Below are 25694 nucleotides of genomic sequence, written 5' to 3'. Positions count from 1 at the left end.
TGAGTTTGCAGGCTCGCTCACTCATTTTGGATGATATTGAATAAAAAACCGATGTCTGTTGTGAATCTTGGTGCTGTTGTAGTTTGCAAGCGGTTTTACAGTCATACCCGCACCTTCTTGTTACATCAGGATTTTTTTAAACCAAGCTGGTGACAGAGAAAAGGCTTCAAAATGGGCCTTAAGAAACCAGTGGATAACATCACGGTAGCTGCATCCAACTTTCATACCATCTAACACACATCGCCCATCTGTGTTGGAACACTTGTCAGTCAAAGCAGCCACGTCTTTAACTCCATTATCCAATTTTTAAAAAACTCATGTCTATCATTCTTCTTTTATCTATTTTCTGTCTTTTGTTTGTTTGTTTGTTTGTTTTTCTTGTGCTATACAAATAGCACTAAATCTTATTACTGTTTGGAGCCCTAGTGGCGCCTGAAGGAACTGCATTTTATTTTATTTTTTGTGCACTGGCTTCTGTTTCAGCTTCAGAGGTTACCCATTTATCAGAATACCTTAAGTAAGAAAGTTTTGAACATGGAAAATAAATGAGTTTATTTACTAAATAAGAATAGTTAACAGTAATTTGTTGATAGCAGTATGGAATGACTCACAGAGGCTTCATTATATTCCAGTAGATGTTGAACTGTTACTTAAGGGGATTTTTTTTTCTTCTTTTACATAAATAAATGCATTTCTACTTCAAAATGATGCATAAAAAAATACACAAACTGATGCATAAAAAAATCACCGGATGCAGGACATGGAGTACCTGAGAGTCCAAAGCTTTCGGGGGTTTAATTCGCGTGTGTCGCTCACCAACCAGCCTGAATCCACACCCAGGAAGAATGTCTGGCGTGTATCCTAAAGAAAGAAAAAAGGTACATGCGTTTGGCTGCAGAGCACTTATCCGCACCATTATTTGAAGTGAAGACTTTTAAATGAGATTGACACTTGGTTACATTGTTCAGCACCTGATTTGCATATTGTCATCAAACATTTCAGGGGTGAAGGAATTTGCCCAGGGGGGTCCCAAATGCAAGTATCAACAGGCCCCACTTTCTCTCATTGTCATTCCACTGAGCCAGAATGACCTCAAAAAAACCTGAAGAAAGTAGCCCACTGAGCTTTTTTTTTTTTTTTTCCTTACATGCACTCCATGACCTTCATGGTGCATTAAGCTCACATTTTTTTTTTTTTTGTGCATGCTGGACCATGCATTTAAAAAAAAAGGGGGGGGGGGGGGGGGGACCCATCTTTATTACTGAATATAAAACAAAGCTAGAAAAATAGTAAATGATCCGCACTTTATCAAGCACCTTTTAAAAACCTTACAAAAGCACTTTACAATGTTTCTCATCCACCCCCACAGCAGTTTCTCTTTTATTCTTCGGGGTGCGTCATCTCACGACCTGTTTGTGAAATGCAATAAATCAGCAGCATGAGCGTTTAAGATTTGCTGTGAAATTTCAAAGGAAAACAAAATGTAACTTAAGCATGGGTGGGGGAAAGAGAGCATGCCATTCAGACAATAACATGCGCGGGAAAAAGAAGGCGGAGAGAGGAGGAGCAGAGAGGACAGAAAGAGGGGGGGGGGGGGGGGGGGTAAATGGAAGCCTATTTATCTCTAGTTTCCCACATCCTGTGAACGGCTGCAGACACGGCCACCCAATTTGAAAGAATGAGTGGAATGCGTCTATTCTCACCAGCGCCGCTTTGATGCAGCGGCCGATTGAGAGGCACTGTCAGCTGAAAGCACAGTCCCGGCTTCACTTCAGCCCCTAAAACCTTTGTGTTAAATGTGAAATTAATCAGGTGATTGGCATGGGGGTGAGAATAGCTGAAGTGCAAATTGATGAACTGCTCTCAGGTTGTATGTCTACTATGTGTGTGTGTGTGTGTGTGTGTGTGTGCGTGTGTGTGTGTTTTTAAGTACAACTATGCAGCAGTTTGGATGCTTCTGTGCAAAAGCAAGAGGGTGTTAGTTTTATTTAAATGCAGATTCAACAAGTGAAGAGTGAGCAATGAAAAAAACTCAGTTGTATCTCCAGCTTCACCAGCGCTGCCCTTGTATCTGTAATCTTAACCCTAATGGTCCAGTAATGCCCTCCCTGCGTTGGTTTCCAGCGAAGGGAGGAGACGGGGAGCACTTGGCCTTGAATTTGCATTTCCCTCCAACATGAATTCATAATTATTACTTTAGTCTCTCCCTTTTTGGCGCGTTTTGATTCCCGCCACGTCTGTGTCTGGCTTGCCTTTGGTTTTATTTTCAATCTGATTGACGTGCGTTTGGAATGGGTATTTGCTTTCTTATTGGTTTAGAGTAGCGGAAAGAGGCGGCGAAACTTAAGACGTCAGCCGTATTATCCCGCCCTCTTACTACTCTTGTTTTTAAGCGTCTTCCCCCGCTCTCTATTTCCAGGAGCCGGTGTTAGACGGAGGCTTTAGTACGCATTTCGTTTATCGGTTTATCTCGCTCATTTTTACTCAACTGTTTACAAAACATTGCGGGGAACAGCCGCAGTTCACGTTAGTTTTTCACCCCTTCGCCTGGACTAAGTTTCTTTTGGCTATATTTTCCAAAGGCTTTTTGTGTGTGAGTCTTCGGATGAAAGGATCCCTACCGCATTTTTGTTCCTGCAACGTGGACTCCAAGCTCTTCACGGGAGAGTCGCACTGTCGGAATAAAGCTGCTCCTTCTAGCGAAACAAAAACGTACGAAAAGCACACGTCGCTGACCTGCGGTGGATATTAAAGGAATGCTGCTCTCCAAGCTCAATTCTCTGGCCCACATCTCCACAGTAGACATGCCGGCGAAAATCCAGCTCCAGGTTCATCAAGGTTAGACGCCCTTTTTTTTCCCCGCTGTGTTGTCATGGAGGACGGGGCTGCAGTAATGGCTCAGTCTACACACGCTGCTAGCATAACTTAATAACGGCCAAGGACAAGCGGTTATTAGACTGTTTATTAACAGTGATGTTAGCCGTATTGTAATGTTTTATATTTATATATTATCGCCGTTTTCAGAAGGGATAAGCGGGTTTCTTCTCCGGTATTTACCGGCTGTGTTTATGCTGTGTTGCAGTGAAGGAGAGAGAGCCTTTTGAGAAGCTTTATCAGGTCGGCGCGGTGCTGGGCAGCGGCGGCTTCGGCACCGTCTACGCCGGTACGAGGATCGCTGACGGAGCTCCGGTTAGTACGCCATATATGTTGTCATTATTATAAGTATTATTGTTTTGTTTGTTTGTTACGTTTTCATTACATGTGCGGTTGTTATACATGTGGTGTGACGCGGTGTTTTCTTTGCGATGCCAGGTCGCTGTCAAACATGTAGCCAAGGACAGGATCTCGGAGTGGGGAGAGCTGGTAAGAAGCCGTTTTATTATTTAAATTCATGTTTGTGCCTTCTAGGCTTTATTTATCAATATCAGTACTTTCGAGTCAAATATTGAGTGTATTTCTGTTTATATTCATGTGTAATAAATGCTGTATTTATCGTTATCTCTCCAGCCTAACGGCTCCCGGGTCCCCATAGAGATCGTCCTGTTGAAAAAAGTCGGGACGGGCTTCCGCGGCGTTATCAAGATGCTGGACTGGTTCGAGCGGCCGGACAGCTTCATCATCGTAATGGAGAGACCCGAAAACGTCAAGGACTTGTTCGACTTTATCACAGAGAAAGGTGCCTTACCGGAGGACCTGGCGCGGAGCTTTTTCCGCCAGGTGCTGGAGGCCGTGCGGCACTGCCACAACTGCGGCGTGGTGCACCGGGACATCAAAGACGAGAACATTCTCATCGACCTCCGCACCGGGGAGATGAAGCTCATCGATTTCGGCTCCGGAGCCCTGCTAAAGGACACCATTTACACGGACTTTGATGGTGAGTTTACAGCGCTCAGAATATACCGCGCTGTATATAGCTTTTTTTTTTCTTTTTTTTTTCACGTAACTTGTTTACATGTCCCTTTTAAACGTCATCGCTATTAGCGGAAGGCTTTTTAAGTCTGTTATGTGTCCGTTTAGACCACAGCAGAAATTCCCAGCTTGTGTCATATCCCTTTCATCTTCCACCCTGCCGCCCTTTTAGTACAGGCTGAACAGCGCTGCCTTAGTTTTGTTGCCCCCCACTGGAGGAAGGTGGTATTTTTACAACTCAAAGTTTGTAAACAAAGTCACATGTCTGCTCCCCCTCCCTCCCCTGCGCGCTCTCTCAGCGCACACAAACACTGCCTGTCATGCTGCCTGGCACCTGAGCCCAGATAAAAGCCTGAGAAACAGGCTCAGCTGACAAATCTCCAGTGCTTGTTTATTATTTAACCCTCCCTGACAATACTTTCATTTTCAGTATGACTGCATGATAAAAAAAAAAATTCTGATCTGTTTTTCTGGTACTCAGATATCTTTGTGGTAATTTTGAGATTATAAGTTTCACTTTTTGAACTTGTGTGTCTCTTGTGTTTTCTTCTGTTTCATAGGCACGAGAGTGTACAGTCCTCCAGAGTGGATCAAATATCATCGCTACCACGGGCGCTCTGCCACAGTTTGGTCCCTGGGTATCCTGCTGTATGACATGGTGTGTGGGGACATCCCATTTGAACACGATGAGGAGATCATAAGGGGGCAGGTCTTATTCCGGAGGAGAATCTCCTCAGGTAAATTCCCGTTGCAGAGCATATCTCAGCCTTTCGGTCACAAACGTGCGCATCATCTACTTTCCTCATGTGTTGATCAGGACTAATTGCGTGTTTCTTCTTCTTTTCCAGAATGTCAGCAGCTAATCAAGTGGTGTCTGTCTCTGCGGCCAGCCGACCGCCCGTCCTTCGAGGACATCTTCAACCACTCGTGGATGCAGAGCACATCCTCCTCTGTAGTGCCATCCTCGGTGCAGACAGAGAAGCCGACCACAGAAATCAGGCTGCACAGCATCAGCCACGAGCCCTCAGCCTTCACACCCACCCCTGTGGCTGTGGCTCGGTGATGGAGGCGAACAGTTTGAACTTGGCTGCTCTGGTCCAAACTGGACTGCACTGATGCATAGACTTGAAACGGAGTGGAGACGAACAGTAGCCACCACACGCCAGAATAATGCGTAAACGACTACACGCATCAAAAACCATCATCTGGTAGATTCAGCCTGGTGGGTCAGACTCTCTCCACCCTCACAGCCCGAGCTACTTGAGTTTCCCAGCCGTCGATGTCATGACAGCATCCTCGCTGGACTCTCGACTCTAGGCAACTGGGTGCCCATGAGTCTGCAGGAGAGTATGCTCTGGGTGTACCTGCTCTGAGCAAACAGCACACCTGTGGCTGTTGTGCTGAATGGCAAGAGGACAGAGAAGCTCTCACTGCACTGCTCTCTCTCTCCCTCGAGATCACAGCAACGAGGGAAGAGCAGAGAGGCTGGTGAAGAGAAGCTTGACCTTTTTTTTTTTTTTTTTGTAAGTGCCTTCTGTGAGGTTGTTGGGGGTAGACGCCTGAAAATACTTGAATTTATGAAAGCAAGAAGGCTTTTTATCAAAGGTCTTTTCACTCTGTTCTCTGTACACAGCTTTATAGCGTTTATTGCTGTTATTGTTTCCCTCTCGTGGGCCTAGATCAGTAAAGCCTATGCCATTTATAACCACTACTATCACTATTTCTACTACTCCAATGTCATTAGCAACCAGACAACCTCATAGCTCCGGCAGCAACCTGTGCAAACAAGTCATAAAAAAAAAAACACTGGACTTACCTCACTCTCTTTACTACAGCATCCACCTCTACTCTACAACCTCTGCTTCCTCCTCCTTCTCGTGTTGTACTGTATACAAACACAAAGCTTAGGCAACCGCTCATTCACACCCACCTGAATGCACACCACAATGCAAAACCATACTTCCTCTGCTCCTCAGTTTGTTTGTTTTGGGGGGGGGGGGGGGGGGGGTTGTTTTTCTTATAACCGGTGCCTCATGTAGGTCTTAAAAAAATGCTGGGGACAAGAATTGTAAATAAGAACGATATTTATTATTGCCGTGACTTCTTTCACACACTCAATGAGGATTTTTGTTTTGTTTTTTTTTTTTGTTTGTTTGTTTTTTTGGTCACAGAACTTATTTATTTATTTATGAGAGAATGTCGGCTGTTTGTGCGCATGTACTGTTATTTTTTTTCATTCCACCATCACTGAAGGGCCCACATTATTTAAACAAAACAGATGAATTGTTTGTTTTTGTGACCGTATTTATAGCTTGAAAAATCTGAAAAGAGCAGATGTGTATGTCTTGTAAATAACATGTAAATAGTCCCAAAAGCACTTCCATCCTAATGTATGTAATCATCCAACGTCTACTGATGGTAACTGGTTTTGTTGCGCTGTTGTCTGAGTGAATGTTGGATGTGTGTGTGTGTGTGTGTGTGTGTGTGTGCGTGAGTGAGTGTGTGAGAGACTGAGAAGACTTTTCTGGCTGCTTGATTGTAGCTTGAATTTTTTTTGGGGGGTTCTTTTTTTTCCATCTATTCAAATTAGAATTGTAAATTATGATAGAAGCTATTTTTATACAATTTCAATAAATATTTTTTTTAACTATGACACTTGAACTCTTGTGTTCTTTCATTTGGATTCTGTGTTTAAAAATACAGTAAACACTGCAGCAGACTAGAAACAGTGAGACTGTACCTTAAAAACAACAATGGTCTAAACACTGTAACGCCTACAGAGAATTTACTAGGCCAGAAGGTTATACAGCTTCCTGTTTAACACTGTAGAAAGCGTAAGAAACGGGGAAACAGATGAAGAGATAAGAGGATGGTAGATGTCAGCATCAGCGTAGAGCAGGGTGCATGTATGTTAGAGAAAAGAGAACAAGCTCTGCTCTTGGCTTTCAAGTGCAGACTGAGATATTCAAGGACTGGTTTCAGTGTTAATAATAAATCTAAACTTTACAAAACCTTTCCAAAATGCTCAAAAGCAAGAGACATAAAAACCTGGTATCTAAGCAAGAGAAAAGAATTGAAATAAATCCCATCAGTTATCCCACAGGATAAATGTGACATCAGCAGGTGTTGCAAACTGTTCATCCAAATAGAATACAGATCTTTAATTGAGAGAAATTAATGCTCCTAAAGGTGTTCAGTTTTTATTACATAGTGCCAATTCACAATAATAGTCGCTTCAAGGTGCTTTATATCGCAAGACAAAGATCTTTTAATATCAGAGGGAAAACCCACTCATAGGCAATCAGACGACTGCCTATGAGCAGCATCTGGCAACTGTGGAAAGGAAGAACTCCCTTTTAACAGGAAAAGGCCTCTGCTAGAACCAGGCGGTTCTGCTAGAACCAGGCGGTTCTGTTAGAACCAGGCGGTTCTGCTAGAACCAGGCGGTTCTAGCAAAGCATTGAAAACTAAAACAAAAAATTACCAGCATCTCTTGGGAAATATGATACAAACAAAATGAAGCAACAGTGTTGCATCCTTTTTAATTCATTGTACTACTAGGGGTGCTCTTCACTGACACAGTCATGGAGGGTTGCATTAATACCACATACTAATATGTAAAGGACCTCCAGGTAAGGATGAATAGTTACCCAACACTGGTTGCTCATCAGTGAGGAAAGCATTTATTCACGCCCACACTTAAGTAGGTTTTTGTAAGACACATGTACCTATTTCATTCTTTTACTAAACTACATATTAGAGTTTGTTTTTTTTAATCGTAGTTACCTTTTAGATAATGATCTTAAAATTTAAAAAAAAATCTACAAAGGGCCAATTAAGTGCTCAGACAACTGGGTGGCGTGGTGGTGAAGCCGGCGACCACATACATATGTCACGTTGCGGTGTGGGTGGCGCGCGTTCGCGTCCCGGCCCGTTGCCAATTTGCCCGCGTGTCTTCCTCTGTATCTTTCCCCCATTTCCTGTCTCTCGCCACTGTCGATAAAAGCCGATGTGGCCAAAAAAAAAGACAACGTGGCTATATTGAGTTATTAAAGAGTGCGCTGTAAACCCAAAAGCTCAAAGTAATTAAATGTAATGGAACCCTAAAAATGACTTAAATGCTTTGAAAGATGTTTTTTACCTTTGTTGTGTTGATGACACGAATTACGTTTGATTTTGCTACGCTATGATGTAATTAAAGGTTATTATTATGGACGTTTTTAGGGCTTTTACTTGCAATGGAATATCTTTAGACGGGTGCATGAAAGTAATTTATGTCACAACCACTCCTCAAAGCATCAGTCATTAGTAGTAAGGTTTGAACTAATTGTCCTCTGCCAGTTCACAGCATGATGGCTGCTTGTCTTCATGGGTTTAATCCCTCTAATAGGCTGCAGATGCTCTTGTGGGTTAATCTAGACATTTGAGCGGTGATAGTAACCAGCAGGCAGCAGCCTATCGTGGATCTGTTCTCTTGGATAGATAAGAGTTGTAGGTTTAATCAGTTGTGATGCTCCCAGGGGGACTGCCGGCCTCGCCGCTAATCTTCCTTGAGACAGCGCTGCCAGCACCCCACCTACAGCGAGACGAAGATTTACACAACAGCAAATTACATGGAGATTGGAAATGCCGCTGGGCCCATCATTCCCAGTTAGTGTCTGTCAGGTGAATGCGATGTGTGTTTACAAGCCAAGATTTAAATGAACTGATGGAAACTGAAATAAATGGAATGGGTGTAAAAGTATTTATAGTTCCCCTCAGCTCAACAAAGCTTAATAGCGTCTTTCAGCTTATTATTTTAGCCTCATGGCTCTCAGGTGTACAGTTTTAGCTCACTCTCACTGTCTACAGGAAGCAGTGTTTAGTAGAAATGCTCTGAACACATTTGACGCTGCCTTTCCAACATCAAACAACAGGCAGTTGCAGTTAGCAGCTAGCAGCTGAAGAGAGGGGGCCTATTTCCCGGCTCAGGAGCCCCGTATTTCTCTTGGGAGTCACTGGAGCGAAAAAAAAAAAAGCAGCAAATTTAATATTGCTCCAAATCATTTGTCAGTGTCAGCTGGAAGCATAAAATGGTTCATTTCTAGCTCAGAAGTTTGTCGGGGATATGTCGACATTTCTACTGTCCACATGTGAAAAAAAGAAAATCCAGGTGTACTAATATTTTTTTTAGCTAGGCTAGAAGCTAGCTTGAAAGTCAATATTTGGTATAACTACCTTTATTTGTCCACAGCCTGAACTCCCTTCTTGTCATTTCTTTAAGCAGTCCTCAGGAACAGTTATCCAGGCTCCTTGAAGGCATTTATTCCGTTCCCACACCGCTTCATTGTCATCATTGCTGAAAAATTAAGCTGTTGCTAACCAAATGCTGTCCAGAAGGTACTGCAAGGTACTTTCCACATTCATAATTCCATAAGTTTGGACAGGAACGCCAACACCACTGGCTGAAATGCAGCCCCAGACAATGACAGGACCTCCACTGTGTTCTACTGTAGACGCTCACTGTTGTATGTCTCTCCTGAGCTCCTCTCTTCATAATGGTGATGATCAGAACCAAAAATTCCAAATTTAGATCTATCACTCCACTGATTTTCAGTCCAGTTGTTATATAATTTGGAATACCTCAGCCTTTTCTCCCCATTTCCCTTCCTTCCTTCATTCTCGACAGCCGCTGAGACCATCTCTGCTGAAGCGTTGGTGAACAGTAGCTGGATCGACTGAAGGTCCAGATGGATCTCTCAGGTCTTTGCGGGATTCTTTTCTATTTCTTGAGGCAATGCCTTTCAGATACAGTTCATTTGATAGATTTTTTTTGCTGTTGTTGTTGTTCTCCACTTGTTCAGTTCTTAGTGTGTGTTGATAGTGTGTGTGAAGTGTCTCTAAAAACGATCAAGTACAAGGAATGGACTGAAAATGAGTGGAAAAGCAGGCAGCGTCCAATGAAAAACTTTGACCGACCTTCAGAACTCCTGGAGAGCTTTTACTCACCGCCACTTAAAAAAATCAAGTAAGTCTGGCTCCTTGGAAGCTAAACATAAAGAAATGAGGGGTGGCTCATGGTGTTTGCTCAGTACTGTAACTGTACTTTGTTTCCTGATAATTAGCAAAGATGAATATGTGGGGGAACACTTGCTGCTAAATATCTGCAGTGAATGTTTACACTTTGAGCGTGTTAGTTCAAATTACTGCACAGCCTCACAGAGTATTTAACCAGGCTTTCAGTGGCCACCATTAGCTTTTAGGCTAATTTCCTCTAATCTTTTCCACTTGTTATAATTAAAAAAGAATTCAGAGCTAATGTTTTAATGACTTGTCTTAATATGCTGCAGGATTTCTGACCTTATGTTGCAGTTTAGACAGGGCTGCATAAATGACACATAATCGCTGATTTGTGATAAAAAGGGTTTAATGCAGTCGTCCTAATGCCTCACCCCTGCTGCAAATACACTCACATAATCAAAGTCTGGGGGTCATGCTTCTGGAGCACCATTTAATCCCCAGCCTATCCCCGGTATCTGTTCTTAGGTCAGCCTGTGAGGGCCCTTTAAGCCCATCAGTCTGACATAGAGTTAAAAAGCACAAAATGGAAGTTGTGCAGTGGCTCAACTCACTGTTTTTATTTTTATAGCAGATAATAATAGACGGAGGTCTTCAAAGGGAGCACAGCTAAATATAAAATGTCATCTGCTGCATGAATTGAAAATGTCGTGTCAGTGTTCAAGTATCTTTGATCTGCTGCTGGCTTTCTTCTTTCTCGGGTTTTCATGCGCCGCCCTATTTCCCTGAAGAGGCTGCAGCGTATTGGAGACCACAAGCTTCTACGAATGACACCGCCATTCATTTCCCCTTTCGTTCTGAGAACCACATAACACTTGAAACTCTGCATGTCGGCCACCTCTGTTATGTTGCACTGGAGCACTTGGAACGCTTCGGCTTTGGTTCAGTTGGAGATATAAAATGAGGAGCAGGTCATACATGAATGAGAAACATCCAGCAGAGCTGCGCAATGAGCTGCTTCATACTATTGTTCATTGGAAGGACTAATCATGCAAATAGCCATCAGAGTCAAATTACAGGCTTGGGTATTTGCATGGACTGTCATGACTCACTGACACCCATCACCCCCCCCCCCCCCCCCCCACACACACACACACACACACAACCTCTGCCCTGAGTTGATTTGACTGCTTTGCTCCTACTCTGAGTCATCACCAAAATAAGCCACAATCTGAAAGCACACAAACAAACCTCTTACAACAGCAATATGATTAGCTTTCACAGAAGAATAATACTGATAAGTTCTCTGTGAAGAGACCCCATGTGGGACACTGACTAAGTGAATGTGTCATTTGTTTTGATCAAAGTACAGAGGGGAATATGTGTGTCTCATCTGCAGCAGATATGGCCCAGAGACCTCTCAACACCTTAGCAATCAGAGCTGATTGGGTCATCGATGCCTTCTTCCCGTAAGCTGTGTGTCATCATCGTTATCTTGTGAGAAAGAAACAGAAAGCCAATTTGTTGCGTAATCACCCTCCTCCCTGTTCCAACTGTTAGATGTGGAGCAGGAACAGTTGGGCAATATTGAGAGGAACTTCCTTCGGCCCTGCCCCGCCCCTATCTCTGCCACAGTCTCCATCTGTGTGTGTTTGGCCCCTTCCTATCTGCCTACTTCAACAGTACACTACGCACACACATTCTTACACAAAGAACTTACTGAAAGATGAATGGGAAATCACGTGTGCCCTGGTTCAACCTGTGATTTACAGTCTTGAGAAATGTTGATGTTAAAGTGTGATGAAATATGCAGTGTCAGGCTTTACATTAAAGAATGGGGATCAGAAAAACACAAAGGTGGAACAGCAATGGCTCAGTCGCAGGAAAATAAGGTGATAAAATACCTAAAAGTGCTGCTAGCCCATAAATGAAATTAGAAGGGAGTATCTGCATGCATGACAGATATTTGCATTCCTTGATAATGTTAAAATCCTTCATGCTGACATTAGTGAACAAATAAAAAATCATTCAGGGGCATCTTTTAAGGTCAGATGGGCACCAGCATTTTTGATGTGAACCAGGCCAGGAATACCATGGTGAATGCATAGTCCCATTAGTGAAGATATGGGGCTGCATGGGTGAAAAAGGGAGGTGATGTTCCTTGAAAAATCAATCAGTGCCTCACACATAACCCCTTCAGAATCAGCTGATAACTTCCAAATTTGTTTTACACCATTTTCAAATGCTCATAACTTCATAAGTGCAGGCCTAGCCTTATTATATTTTCAGCATGCAGAAGGGATCTGAGCATGTGAGGTTACCGCACTGAACAAAGTTGCAAAATCAACTGAATGTTCCCATCTATAGTTTAGTAAAGTTGGTAACTTCCCATCTTATGCCAAAAAAAAGCTGAACGGGAAATGAAACAAAAGAATTGTGAGCAGAGATCCTTTATGATCCAGGTTCGTCTAGGCCTTTGAAAAACTTATCTGATCGAGATGATACGTCTAATTTTTTTTTTTTTTGCTGGATTTTTTGTTTGTTGTTGTTCTTGAACAGTTACCTATCCCACATCATGCTATGACCCTTTAAAGTGTGACTAAAATCTATTTTTTGAAGTTTTCTCCAGTGAATTATCAGACATAAACCATTCAGGGTGTTAATGCTTGTTTCTGTGATTGCACATCAATAGGCATTAAATTTATGAGCAGTTTTCCCAAGGACACTATCATATATCCCATAATATTGATGCTGAAAGTTTGTCAGAGAAAAAAACATGCTGAACGAAAACAAGATTTTGTATTAGATTGTGACACTTGGAGTCGGGGTGAAATGGAATTAGTTGTGCTTAAATTTGTTTTCAGCCCTGAACAGTTTGTGTGGGTACCTGCCACATGACTCAGTTTTAGGTTTAGCCAATAAAACCACATCCTGTATTATTTTCATCATCATGTGTCATCCACATCATATTACTATCCATGAGGAGAATAGAACAAAACTCTGTGCAGCGCTGGTCCCTGAACATAAAGGTGAATATACAAATTAATGCATTCCAGTTATGAGGCCTGTATATTTATTATGGAACTGTAAAAACTTTTTTAACCTAATAACCTCCGTCCAATTTAGAAGCAGTGCTAGAAACAGAAATGATTGCTCTCATTTCGGTTGTGTACTATTTATAGTTTCCAAAGAAGTTGAAGCTAGTGTTTAAAAATAACTAAACGTCATGATTATGCCAAATGTTGATCCACTCATAGTTCCATTCATAGTTGCAGCACCCTTCAATTTTATATATATATATATATATATATATATATATATATATATATATATATATATATATATATATATATATATATATATATATATATATATATATATATATATATATATATATATATGTGTGTGTGTGTGTGTGTGTGTATATATATATTTTAGTAAAATAAATATGTGACTGCAGTACAGTTTTACATTTTTCTAATGGATTTTTCCCACTCTGTTTGTTCTTATGCTAATTTTTAAAGAGTTATTCTTGTATCTCCTCTGTAGATTAATATCCAAAATATAAGCCCTGATCTTTTTGTGGAAATGGCACACATTTGAACACACTGTCATTTAAAGCAAGCGGAAGGAAAATAGCTTCGGTTCTTCCTCCATAAGGTCACTTCAACCTTATACTGGAACTCACACAATCATTAAATGAGTAATGATGATGGTCAGCCAGTGTCTGTGTCACTTGTTCCAGCAGAGCAGGGAGCATGATGCTCCAGTAAAGGTTGAGATGAACTGCCAGCTTATACAGCAACACAGTGTTCCTGATGTCACCACTTGGCTCCGGTCCTCCTTTTTCTTTTTTTTCACTGTTTGTCTCACAGCTGATCCAGGCTCTCTCTGCAAGCGTGTTGGCAGGGGTTCGGGCACCAGACTGTCGGGCCATCCTGACTGCTCTGCTCAATCAAATTTAGGCTTTAAAGAGTAATTTGTCTGTCTGCTGCCAGATTGAAAAAAAAAAATAAAATACTTTCCACAGATCAGCAGCTCATAGTTTCCATCCCCACACACTGGAGTGAATCACAGATAGAAGGAAGGTGGGTAAAACCATGGCCACCAGCTGCTGTTCCTACAAATTAGGAACTGTGTGAAGATGAATGTTTACATTTTCAGCCGTTTGTGGGCTATTTGAGGTTATTTAATGGCAGCTGTTTGGAGCTGTGCTGAGTAACTAAAGGAAAGTTGAATTTTCCAACGAGTAATGGGCAAAGAGTAACTGATTCAAGGTTTTTATGTAACTCCAACACTAGCATCTACACAGGATAGCGTGAAAAGCACATTAGCTTCAGTGCTTCAGGGCACTGAGTATAGGTCACCCACATTTTAGCAGCGTTCAGAGCCACAGACACACACTCACTGCAGTTGCGTGCGTGCCACGTTTAAACAAACTATATGCTAACAGAGAAGACATGCAGTGTAAAATAATTACTGTGTAGATTAATATCCCAGTTTGCAGTTCGGTTCTTCCTCCATAAGGTCACTTCAACCTTATACTGGAACTCACACAATCATTAACTGAGTAATGATGATGGTCAGCCAGTGTCTGTGTCACTTGTTCCAGCAGAGCAGGGAGCATGATGCTCCAGTAAAGGTTGAGATGAACTGCCAGCTTATACAGCAACACAGTGTTCCTGATGTCACCACTTGGCTCCGGTCCTCCTTTTTTTTTTTTTTCACTGACAGCATCTCAAACATTCAGTACAATTTCTGTCAGTTGGAGGTGGCCGGAAAAAGTCGTGGTGGTTAAAGTGGTGTATCAACAGCTTTCAAGTTTCTATGTAAACAAAAAGGTGGTTCAGTTTTGTTTCTGGCAAATTCATCCATGTGATATCAGCCTGTTTTAGCTCAGTTTTTGGTCTCCTCCACCACCTAAGGGATACATATTGCTGTTTGGCTGCTGAATTATCTGCTGTGTTCAACTGATACTTCAATAAAATTGTCAAAACACCTTAGGCATGCAATGCCTTATTTGTCAACTGCATCGAAAGGATGCAAGTTGTGAATATTGCACACTTACCCATTCATATGAATGGGTGAGTGTGTCCAAACTTTTGACTGGTTCTGTATAGAAATGCAAGCGTCTGCCATGGAGCAAATTTAGCATGAATTTGAACTCACCCAGCAAATTTTATATTCAGTAGTCATCCTCTTTGAGCTCTATTTTTGGTCTCCACCAGCTGCTGAGGGAAATATCTGGTTTGCTGGTTTCTAAATTATCCACAATGTTCAACAACCAGTTGCACACTCTGCTGCCAGGCTTCTGCTTAATAGAGCGGTCCTACAGTGAGAGCTTGGATATATTTTTATATATTTAATTCATAAAAATACAAAGATGAGGCAGAAAAATATCTTGGTATTGTGATTGTAAACACAGGATTTCTGCAGTACAAAGTTAACTGCTGAAAGTTAAATAGTAGTGCAATGAATATGAAATTTTAAGAGGTAAAGAGGTATTTGAGTAAAAAGATTCATATCCCAGTGAACAAGTTCACAATTTGTCTCTCGGGCACTCGAGTCTGCAGTGTAACATGTTTTTAATTATTTTTTCTTTTCAGCCATTAAACAAGTCTGTCCTTGCGCACTTCTAATCCTCATTCTCGCAAAAATACATTCCAGACTTCCTCTGAAGCTAATATGAGGTTCCGGATCCCACAGTAAGACAAATCAAGTGGGTGTTTTCCAAAGTTACACACTTTTCACTACAAAATTCCCACTTTGCATTAGTGTCTGCCGGAGAGGTCAGGGGGAAGATCAAAGAGGGGATTTTGCTGTAACACTGGATGGTTCTCTCTTAAATTGTTGATCTCAGTCTGCTGAAGCCTCGTATTAGCTTTGGCGGACGTCTGTAATGTATCTTAGCCCCTATTAGAGACTCTCAGATGTCTGCCTCTAATTTCTTTATTTCATTCTCACCTTAATCACCTAAAAACCTCTCAGCTACTACAGTTAAAATGACCTCTGTCAAACAGTAAAATCCGGTCTGTGGATCAATACACCTGATGATTTGTGACAAACAATTCCACCATCCATCTGTTTGGCATTTCCAGCCGCCTGACAAATGAGACCAATAATTCTTGACATTCCTTTTGAGCTCTGTTTTTAGACTCCTCCATCTCCACAGGGAAATATCAGACTTTTTAGCTGCTAAAACAAGCGTACATCTGCTGTTTGGTTAAATGGACACATTCTTATATTATAGCGCTTTTCTACTCAACGCGTTTTATATTTAAAAAACGCTTTGTTTGCCTGCTTATGGTAAAGTGTGCAATCAAATTATTATTTTATATATATATATAAAAAGAGCTGCATTACCACGGTCTAAGAAGGCGGGTAAGTAAACACAAGTTATGTTACTCATTGAATTCTAGCAACTTATTTTCAATATTTAATTTCAAAATGAGTTTCTAAAAAATGTAATTATAAGACTGCTAATATCTGCAGGGCATTTTCAGAGGCTGCAGTTCTTTTGGAAGCCGGCAGACCAGTGAAAAGGATCAGCCTTTGAAAGGAGATGATGAATGCAAACACAATAATTGACAAAATTACAATGCAATAGCCGTTGGCCCCACCCATAACTGACTGTATGAACAGTCAATAAAACAACAATGTAATTAAAAAAAATGTGATTAACCTAAATATTCTGCAATTTAATCTTAATTTAAATTGCTAGTCAGTGGAAAATTCATCCTCATTATGCATCCATAGTAAATCGGCAGCACAGAGCAATCTAGTATTCCCAGTGCTGTTAACTGTATTTTGTTCATTTGTAGAGCTGCAGCAAACAGAAAACAGCAGTGCGTGAAAATAATGAAAGCAAACGTGGCTGCACAGCATTTGCTCATCAACCGACGTTCCCATGGCAATGTTATTTATTGGCTCATTAAGTAGGAATGTTTTCCTCCGCGCTGTATCGTAAACACCTCCCGTTCGGTTTAATCTGAACCAAACAGCCAGCAGTCATTCTTTGTCAACTTGTAGTCACATGAAAACACCTGTGCTGTTGACTTTGTATTCACATTTTTGTGAATGACTCAGCCCTCATAAAGGGAAAAAGGGAGACTGCTGACAGCTCACTGCCCCACCTCAGCGCTCGCTCTCTCAGCAACAATCCCACGGGTTGTGGCCACCACTGGCCTCCACTGCAAACAAGCCTGAACATGGAGGGAAGGAGAGTAGGAGGTTTGGCCTGGGAAGGCTACATAAACACACGGGTACCACCATGTTGTGCAAGTGTTCTTGCCGCAACCTCTTTTCCCACCCAGTTTCTGTCTTGCTGATAAGAAATATTGAGAACCAGAGGACATGCATTGTCATGCTGACATTTTTGTCTGGCACTCTGAAATCCTAGCTATAGCACTGTGCACACTCAACTGTCTGCTAGCATCTGGGAACATGGTGACAATGCTAGAAGAAAATCATATTCGGGAGTGTGAATCAACAGAAGGATTCTATTCAGCAGAATGGATTCAGACAATAAGGGGTAAACACAGAGGAAAGAGTCAAGTGTAAACGCACTACCACCAGGATCTAGTCTAAATGATAACCATACTTAATACTTCTCCTTCCCAATCATATGCAAACTTCAGCTTTAAGTCTGTGAGCCACTGAAGCGGAGAAGAAAAGGTTGTGCTAGTGGCAGGTAAAATCCAGGTAAAGTGATTCAGTTCTGACTAAACCAGAATCTGAAAGGCTTCGGCAAATTTTTCAAGGCACGTCTGTATTCATGTCATAGCACACTGACATGTTATCACCCCCCCCCTTTTTTTTTTTGCATTGTCAGATGAAGTAACCCAGCGTGACACAACTATGTTTCAGATGTTTAATCATGTTTGATGGTGAAATGCCCATTTCATTATCAATACTGAGCATATTTTAATGACAGAGATGAGGTGATAAAGTAAAGAAGCATAAATCTGAAAAATGGGGCCTGAACTCTTGAATCCTACCATAGTTTAGGTCAGTCACTTTAAGCTTTCATGCACGACCTGTAACAGTATTAGTTCTGGTATTGGGGATATTGGCCTGGATTTTACTTCAGCAGAAGCCTGAACGGACAGGGGAAATCAGGACAGTTGTGAGCTCGTGAACAGCTGATCCAGATGATCTAAACTAATTTATTTGGTAAAACCTTTTAGTAAAAGGTTTTACAAGAAAGTTTTCGTTTCCAGAACTAAAAAGGAAGTCACACCAAAAGCTTGGGTAACAGTTTTGCGGCTCACCTTTAAATCCTGTCTTTAACCACTTTAAAACTGTTAGCGTTTATACGTTTAAACAGATATGAATGATGGCAAAAATATGAAAACGATGCCCAAATTTCAGTGAGAGCAGTTACAGACTGATGAAAGTCACTGTTTTCATCAGTCTGCAGCTTTGCTAAAAGATGATAAACCCTAATAGAAATCCCAAAATTATTTGACTTATTGTTCATATGCAGGACAGACACTAATTTAAGGGAGTTTTGCATTTAGACTTGAGTAAAAAGGCTCATTTGGGTCTGTGCCAGACAGACCCAAATGAGCTAAACTTGGGATGAGCTAAACTTCTCTTTCCCGTCTGCCAGAAGAAGAAAACAGATAAGACATTGAAGCTCAGAAGGAAATAAGGACCTGTGAGGCAATAGAAGCCAGTTGGAGCTTCTCACTAAACAAACTCTTGGCTTTTATTTGCCTTACATCTTCAGTGGGTATTTTTCCCAGGCCTGGCTGGGAACTGTGGGAGTCCAGGAACTCTGTGTGGTAGCTCAGTGACTCTGTGTTTGTCTCCAGGATGCCTGTTGGGTTTCCACGGTAGTGGGAGTAACTAGTCTGAGCCAAGGGTGACCCTGACTTTCTCTCTGGCTAATTCCCTGAGCAGCTGATAGGCTGCAGAAGGGGGAGGCAACAGATCCTTGAATCTGAAAGGTTATGGGAAGGGGAGGTTGAGGAAGCTCAGAAGAATGGTTCCGGACAAAATCACCAAAAAAGGGTTCTGCTCTGCATTCATGATGGTGTGTGAGTTAGAGCACATGTCATGACCTGAACCAGCTCTTGTCCCTTTAAATGAATAATCAACCCCACACTGTTCCCTTACAGGAAATCCAGCATTTTAAAAAATGCACTTATTTGTTTTATTGCTGAGGGTTACTGTATTCATTCAGCCTGATTCTGACCCCGAGTTGGGCTGGACCTGACTCATGAATTTCTGCTGCTTCATATGAAGTCTTCTGCACTTTGTCCAAGGCTGGATCACCTAAATCAAGCACCTGGGAGCCCAGACCCTGTACACCCCAGCAGGATTCTGGCAGGAGACAAACCCATTTGTATCCAGTTGTTGACAAATTTATTTGCTCAAATTACTTTAAAAAATTAACTGTGATTAATTATAGCATGCCAAAGGTTTTCTGTATGCTTATCGCATGAAAAAATCTGCAAAGCTGTAACCAGTGAATGTTAATGCTGTTATTAGTCATATATCAATATATGACTCACCAATTTAAACTTTGCTAAGGCTTATGTTTAGGGTGTAGCCACTTTGACTTACAGGTGACTGCCAGCACACATGGCTGTAGTTGGCAGCTGTCTCGTAGACACCTGCTCTTGACCTATTGAACCATTTGTGGTGTTGGTGCCTTTTGGAGCATTTTGATGGATTTATCTTACAGGTGTTATGATTTGCTCTGCAATTAATTTTGCTCCATTATTTGGTGAGTGAAATTCTAGTCCTTTAATTAGCATGAGCCTGTGTTTTGTCATGCACGCAGTCTATGGATAAAGACTGCAGGGACTGTTGGAATTATAGTATAAATTCCATTCTGTTTATTATGAATTATCATATCTTCTGTTTGTATGTTTTTATAAGTTGTTTTATGTACATATTATACTGTTGTTTTTATGTTTGAAATAGAAACACGTGGTGACATTTCTTAAAGAGGAAGTTGTAGTTACCTGCAGGCTGTTTCAAGCCTACAGAACACACATAGGATACGTGTCTCATGTACGCCATGTTACGTATGCACATTTCACAGTATACTTACTACCATATATGGTAAGGAAGAAGCCGAGAATGTTATTTATTACATGCTGTAAACTGAGTTTGGTGTAAACCACGTGATCTTATTGCGAAAGTCTGAATAAAAACGCTGCGCAGGAAGTCGTCCCCTGGGACAGATAACTTCCGCTCAGCCGAGAGCTGATCTTAAGGAACGGATCTCTCCTCCTTGCGCAAGTTTGAAAAGAGTTGTGTGTTTGTTCTCTGAGTTTATTAAAATGATCTGAACCTATCAGGACAAAAATAATGGGCCACCTACACATTACACCGACAGGCGCTGCTGAAAGGAGGAAACTCATGCCATGAAGCTCCTGGCACATCGTTTTTGTGCTGATTTTAATGCCAGAGGAGGTCTGAAACTCTGCAGTTACTCAGTCAGCAGAGCATTAACATACTATGTGTCTCAGGTGTGTGTGCACACAAGCACAATGGGTCTGATAAAAGAAAATAAAAAAAAAGATGATAAAATATATTCATGTTATCAGTTTATAATTTGAGGTATTGAAATTATGGAATTTCAGTGTTACCAACCAAGTTTTGTGACTTCTTTGGTGTGAACAAGTAAATGTTGCTAGATCAGAATCAACTTTATTGACAAAGTACGTGTACACATAAACGTATTGGGCTCCGGTTATTTCTTTGCTCTCAGTGTACATAGCAGCATGGATGACTGACAATAACAATATGTACAGCATATTTATATTTATATATGCAGTGGTGCAGAGTGTGAAGATGTTGGAATAAATTATGGAATAAATAAGGGATATAAATGAGGACTGAGAGAGAGAGATCTGTGCAACAAAAACTGCACATACAGCATGCTTTGATTCAGCAGCAGGTATGATGGATGTTTTAGTACAGGCACTGCATGAGTGTTCTAAGTGTTCATCAGATTGACAGCCGTGGGAAGAAACTGTCCAGGTGTCTGTTTTGGCGTGCAGTGCTCAGTAGCGCCTACCACAGGGGAGGAGTTGGAACAGGTTTTGTCCAGGGTGTGATGGATCTGCAGGTTCTGGCTGTTTGGAAAAATATTGAAAATGACATGTATTGTGAGGGTTTGCAGGAGCCCAGCAGCTTTTTTTTTTTTAATTATTATTATTTGGCTGCAATGCTTGCCTCTACCTTGGCATGCACTTTGGAAATGCCCCTACCTCAGCATGCACTTGCAATTAGGAATTGTCTAGAATTTCAAATTCAAGTGTTGTTAAAAAAAAAAAAAGCCAATTGTAGCGGGACGATCAAACCTTTAACTATTGGAATTCTAATAATTCTGTAACCCTCTGAGGTCTAAGCCATCACTGGTGGCAAAATAATAATTCATCAAAAACTATTCATACTTTTTTCCAAAGAAGTCAGTTTGGGTCTTCTCTAAATAACCCCTTGGACCTCATACGGTTAAGTAGCTAGTCTCCTCCTTACATTGTCCCTGGAAATGCTGGAGATCTTCTCTTTTTGTTAGCTTAATGAAGACGTGCAGTGTCTGGCTGGTTTAAGAGACAAAACAGGACAGCTACTTTTTCTTTTAACTCTCAAGAAAATAAACAGGCTCATTTTCCAGCATGCCGGGTCGTTTAGTGAACAACGTGTAGAAAACAGCTGTATGTAGCGTCAGTTCAGAATACAGCTTGTTTACCTAAGTTTTCACCAATATTGGATCTACTAAAAGGAGGATTTTTCTTCCAGGAACAGAGCAGAAACACCACTGTAACTGCTTAACATGTAAGAGAAATATCAGCTCCTGTCAGTCTTCCCCAAACTCCCCCCTCTTAGCCGTGCATCACTCTGTGAGAACCTGTGTGGTGTTTACAGGAGATACTAGGGGAGTGCCACATTCCTCTCAGACCGACTCACGGCATTACACATTGTGCTGGTTGGTGTCGCGTCCATTAAGGAAAGGTCAGCTTATTTTCCCACTCAGTTAGAAAGCAGTTTGGATGTGTGGCGAAGAGTGAGGAGACTTAAAAACACACCGAGATCATTAAGGCAAACAGATACATTGCTAAGTGGAACGTATTGTTTTGCTTTATTTTTAATGACACTGTGTAAGGGAACAGAATGTATCATTGCCCCAAGCTACAATAATTCCTTTCTTGAATAAGCCAACCCTTTGCCAAATAAGACTCCTTTCACAACAACCACCAGTTTGCCAAGACGTTGCAAGTAGTAACACAGGCAGGGCGGGTACACAACAAACCAACCGCAGTGTGAGTGAGATGAGAAATGTGATTACCCCGCCTCAAATGTAATTAAAGTTTTCCACCTTTGCACTCTGCCTTCTTCTCGTCCAGCTCTTCCTGTCTGTCTTAACAAATATTTGTCATAACCTCCCCGCCCACGTGCATTCCCATTCGCCCCTCCCTCCCTCACTGGCTGCCTTCCCGTAAAGATGCTGCCTCACTCACTTCCTCATTCCTGAAAAACTAATAAAGAACACTGATGTGGTAACACTCAAGCTTCTGCCTGCTGCTGCTGCTGGCTGTGGTGCAGAGGCTTTGATGTCTATTAGCAAATGAGCTACATGGAAGCGACGCTGGTACGCTTCGTTTTCTTAAACATGTGGTTGTTGTGGACTGTCAACTGTTAATGACTGATTCTTCAAGGGTTTATGAATAACAACAGCATAAAAGAGAAGCAGGTGGCATAAACTGGTTTTACTCCGATACTACCCAGCGTATCATAATGCCTGGAAGGATTAGACAGAAAAACAAGGCAGGAATGTAATCCTCCCCTATTGTGTGGTTCACGTCGTCTTTTCATCTGGAAAGAAAAATATACAGTTAGGGAACTGAGTGCAAAAATTACAAATATTCCAAATAAAGGAACAAAATAAGTCTGCTTTCAAAAAGAAGAAGAACAACAAAGAAATCAATGCAGCTTCAACCACTGACCTTTACACAGGAATTAAAGCCATTCACAAACATGTCTTTGGAGCAGCAGTACAGAAAGAGCTGACCAAAGGTGTTATGAGGCACTAAGTAGAATTTGATCTGGGGCCACCACCCATCTCAGCACCGCCAATATTAACTATATATTTTCCATGCTTGATTGTTTGCACATTATACAGACAAGCATCAAGGATGCACCCCTGCTGCACAGTAAGTAGCCGCCAGTTGCTGCTAATCAAATGTATTTGATTAACTGATCATCAGGAAGTGTGAGCACTTCTACAAAAGCAGAGGTTTTTGCACTGCACTGCTCTGAAGCATTCAGGTGTGCATTAGCACAATGCCATATATTGTATGTGACACAGCGCCATCCGAGGTGAGGCACAGCACTGCACTGCCTCACGCCGCATTTCTTCCATGTGTTTGAACAGGCATTGCGTGAATCCCGTGATTTTGACTATTTAAGTGTTGAAATAATAGCCAGTTTCGATAGCCGGGGATCGGTCCGCCAGGGCCTCCGCCCACGGCCACCGCCCGACACACACTGCACCCGACCCCTACGACACCTCCTGCGGGTGGTGGGCCTGCAGGAGGGCGGGCCCATGTAACCTCTTCGGGCTGCGCCCGGCCAAGCACCACGGGCTAATGCCTGGCCACCAGACGCTCTCCCTCGAGCTCCCTCCCCAGGCCTGGCTCCAGGGTGGAGCCCCGGTAACCCTATCCCGGGCAGGGTAAACTGTTCCCTTGTTTTTCCACTCATAAGGGTATTCTGAACCGCTCTTTGTCTGGAACCTCACCCAGGACCAGTTTGCCATGGGAGACCCTACCAGGGGGACAAGCCCCCAGACAACATAGCTCCTGGGATCACTGGGACACACAAACCCCTCCACCACAATAAGGTGGCGATTCACGGAGGAGGGTGGCGATTCACGGAGGAGCTTAGTGTAAAAGCGAAGCTCTCGATTTACCGGTCGATCTACGTTCCTACCCTCACCTATGGTCACGAGCTTTGGGTAGTGACCGAAAGAATAAGATCGCGAATACAAGCGGCAGAAATGAGTTTCCTTCGAAGGGTGGCTGGCCTCTCCCTTAGAGATAAGGTGAGGAGTGCGGCCATCCGGGAGGGGCTCGGAGTAGAGCCGCTGCTCCTCCACATCGAAAGGAGCCAGTTGAGGTGGCTCGGGCATCTGATTAGGATGCCTCCTGGCCGCCTCCTGGGTGAGGTGTTCCGGGCATGTCCCACCGGGAAGAGGCCCCGTGGTAGACCCAGGACACGCTGGAGAGATTATGTATCTCGGCTGGCCTGGGAACGCCTTGGGGTCCCTCCGGATGAGCTGGAGGAGGTGGCTGGGGAGAGGGAAGCCTGGGCTTCTCTGCTTAGGCTTCTGCCCCCGCGACCCGGATAAGCGGAAGAAAATGGATGGATGGATGGATGGAAGTGTTGAAATAATTCAGAAAATAGTTTTATAGAACAGTCATGTGGTCAAATGCATTTTCTCTTTTCACTGTTAGTATTTTCCTTGTCATGATGACAGTGCACTGCCTCAACTGCCTCCCCTGACTGCACGTCACAGGTCATGACAGCTCAAAGACTGAACAGGTATGTCTTGTTTGGAAAGTTTGCCAAGAGAAAGTGTTCTTTCTAAAATGAATGTGGCAACACAGAAAATTAAAAAAAAACAAAACAATTTCCTTTGGACTGTAGAATTAGAAATTAGAAATTCTTTATTGTTATTGCACATTTTCATGCAATGAAATGCTGTTTGACCGCTCTCCCTTTTTTTCACGGCAGCGTATGAATGGGAACAAGATATAAATTGCACAAGCAATGAATAAAAACAGAAACAAGAAAATAACAACAAATGTAAATATAATAAATATAAATGGCAGCCAAAAATGATGTAATACAGACCTAACTGTCCATAAAGTGTGGATGTGGGTAAGGCGCAGAGTGTGAAGTCTAAAGTTCAGTGGGATGCAAATTGTGAAGTACAGTCCATGCTCTGGCTTAGAGCAGAGCTTTTACAGCGCTGTGGAAGAAACTGTTTTTAAGTCTTTCTGTCCGTGCCCTTATGACCCTGAGCCTGCCAGAGAGGAGGGTGCCAAAAAGACATTGTCCCAGGGTGTGTGTAGTCCGACCTGATTTTTTCGTCTCTTTTTCTCAGCCGGGCAGAGTGAATTTGGTCCAGAGATGGGAGAGGGGCACCAGTGATCTTTGATGCAGTCTTCATGATCCAGCTGCAGGCCTTTTCTCTCCTCTGAGGTGCAGCTGGAGAACCACACCGTGCATCCACAGCTCAGGACATTTTCTGTGGTGCATTGGTAGATGTTGGTGAGGAGCCGAGTTTTCCTGAGGGACCACAGGAAGAAGAGTCTCTGCTGGGCTTCTTCACCACTTCTCTGGTGTTTTCTACCCATGTCAAGTCCCTTGAGAGGTGAACACCAAGGTATTTGAAGCTCCCCAGCTGTTCCAGCTTTTCTCCAGCAATCATCAGACTGGCATGTACTGTAGCATTATGTTTCCTGAAGTCAATGACAAGCTCCTTTGTCTTATTGGTATTGAGGAGCAAGTCATTGTTCTGGCACCAGAATGTGAGGGCCTGGACCTCCTGTCTGTATGCTGCCTCATCATTACTGGTTATCAGCCCCACCACAGTTGTGTCATCTGCAAACTTGAACATGTAGTTTGTGTCATGAATGGGGGTACAGTCGAGTGTGAAAAGTGAGTATAGGAGTTGACTGAGAACACAGCCTTCGGGGGTGCCGGTGTTGAGGATGCTGTGGTCTGTTGAAGAGAAAATCCTTAATTCAGCTACAGAGTTGGTG

At 42.4% G+C, this 25694-nt stretch overlaps 1 protein-coding gene across 1 annotated transcript; it reads left to right on the top strand.

Annotated features, from left to right (window-relative positions):
- The first annotated feature begins 2393 nt into the window (after positions 1–2393).
- Positions 2394–6562, top strand: pim1 (Pim-1 proto-oncogene, serine/threonine kinase). The gene is made up of 6 exons (XM_030733759.1): positions 2394–2838; positions 3083–3189; positions 3313–3363; positions 3508–3874; positions 4470–4646; positions 4758–6562. Exons 1-6 carry the CDS (start codon positions 2757–2759, stop codon positions 4970–4972), a joined length of 999 nt encoding a protein of 332 aa, XP_030589619.1. The 5' UTR covers positions 2394–2756; the 3' UTR covers positions 4973–6562.
- The last annotated feature ends 19132 nt before the right edge of the window (positions 6563–25694 follow it).

Source organism: Archocentrus centrarchus, chromosome 7 (genome assembly GCF_007364275.1).
Source record: "Archocentrus centrarchus isolate MPI-CPG fArcCen1 chromosome 7, fArcCen1, whole genome shotgun sequence".
NCBI lineage: Eukaryota > Metazoa > Chordata > Actinopteri > Cichliformes > Cichlidae > Archocentrus > Archocentrus centrarchus.
The sequence above is the reverse complement of the archived record's forward strand: the minus strand, read 5'-3'. Positions and strand labels throughout refer to the sequence as shown.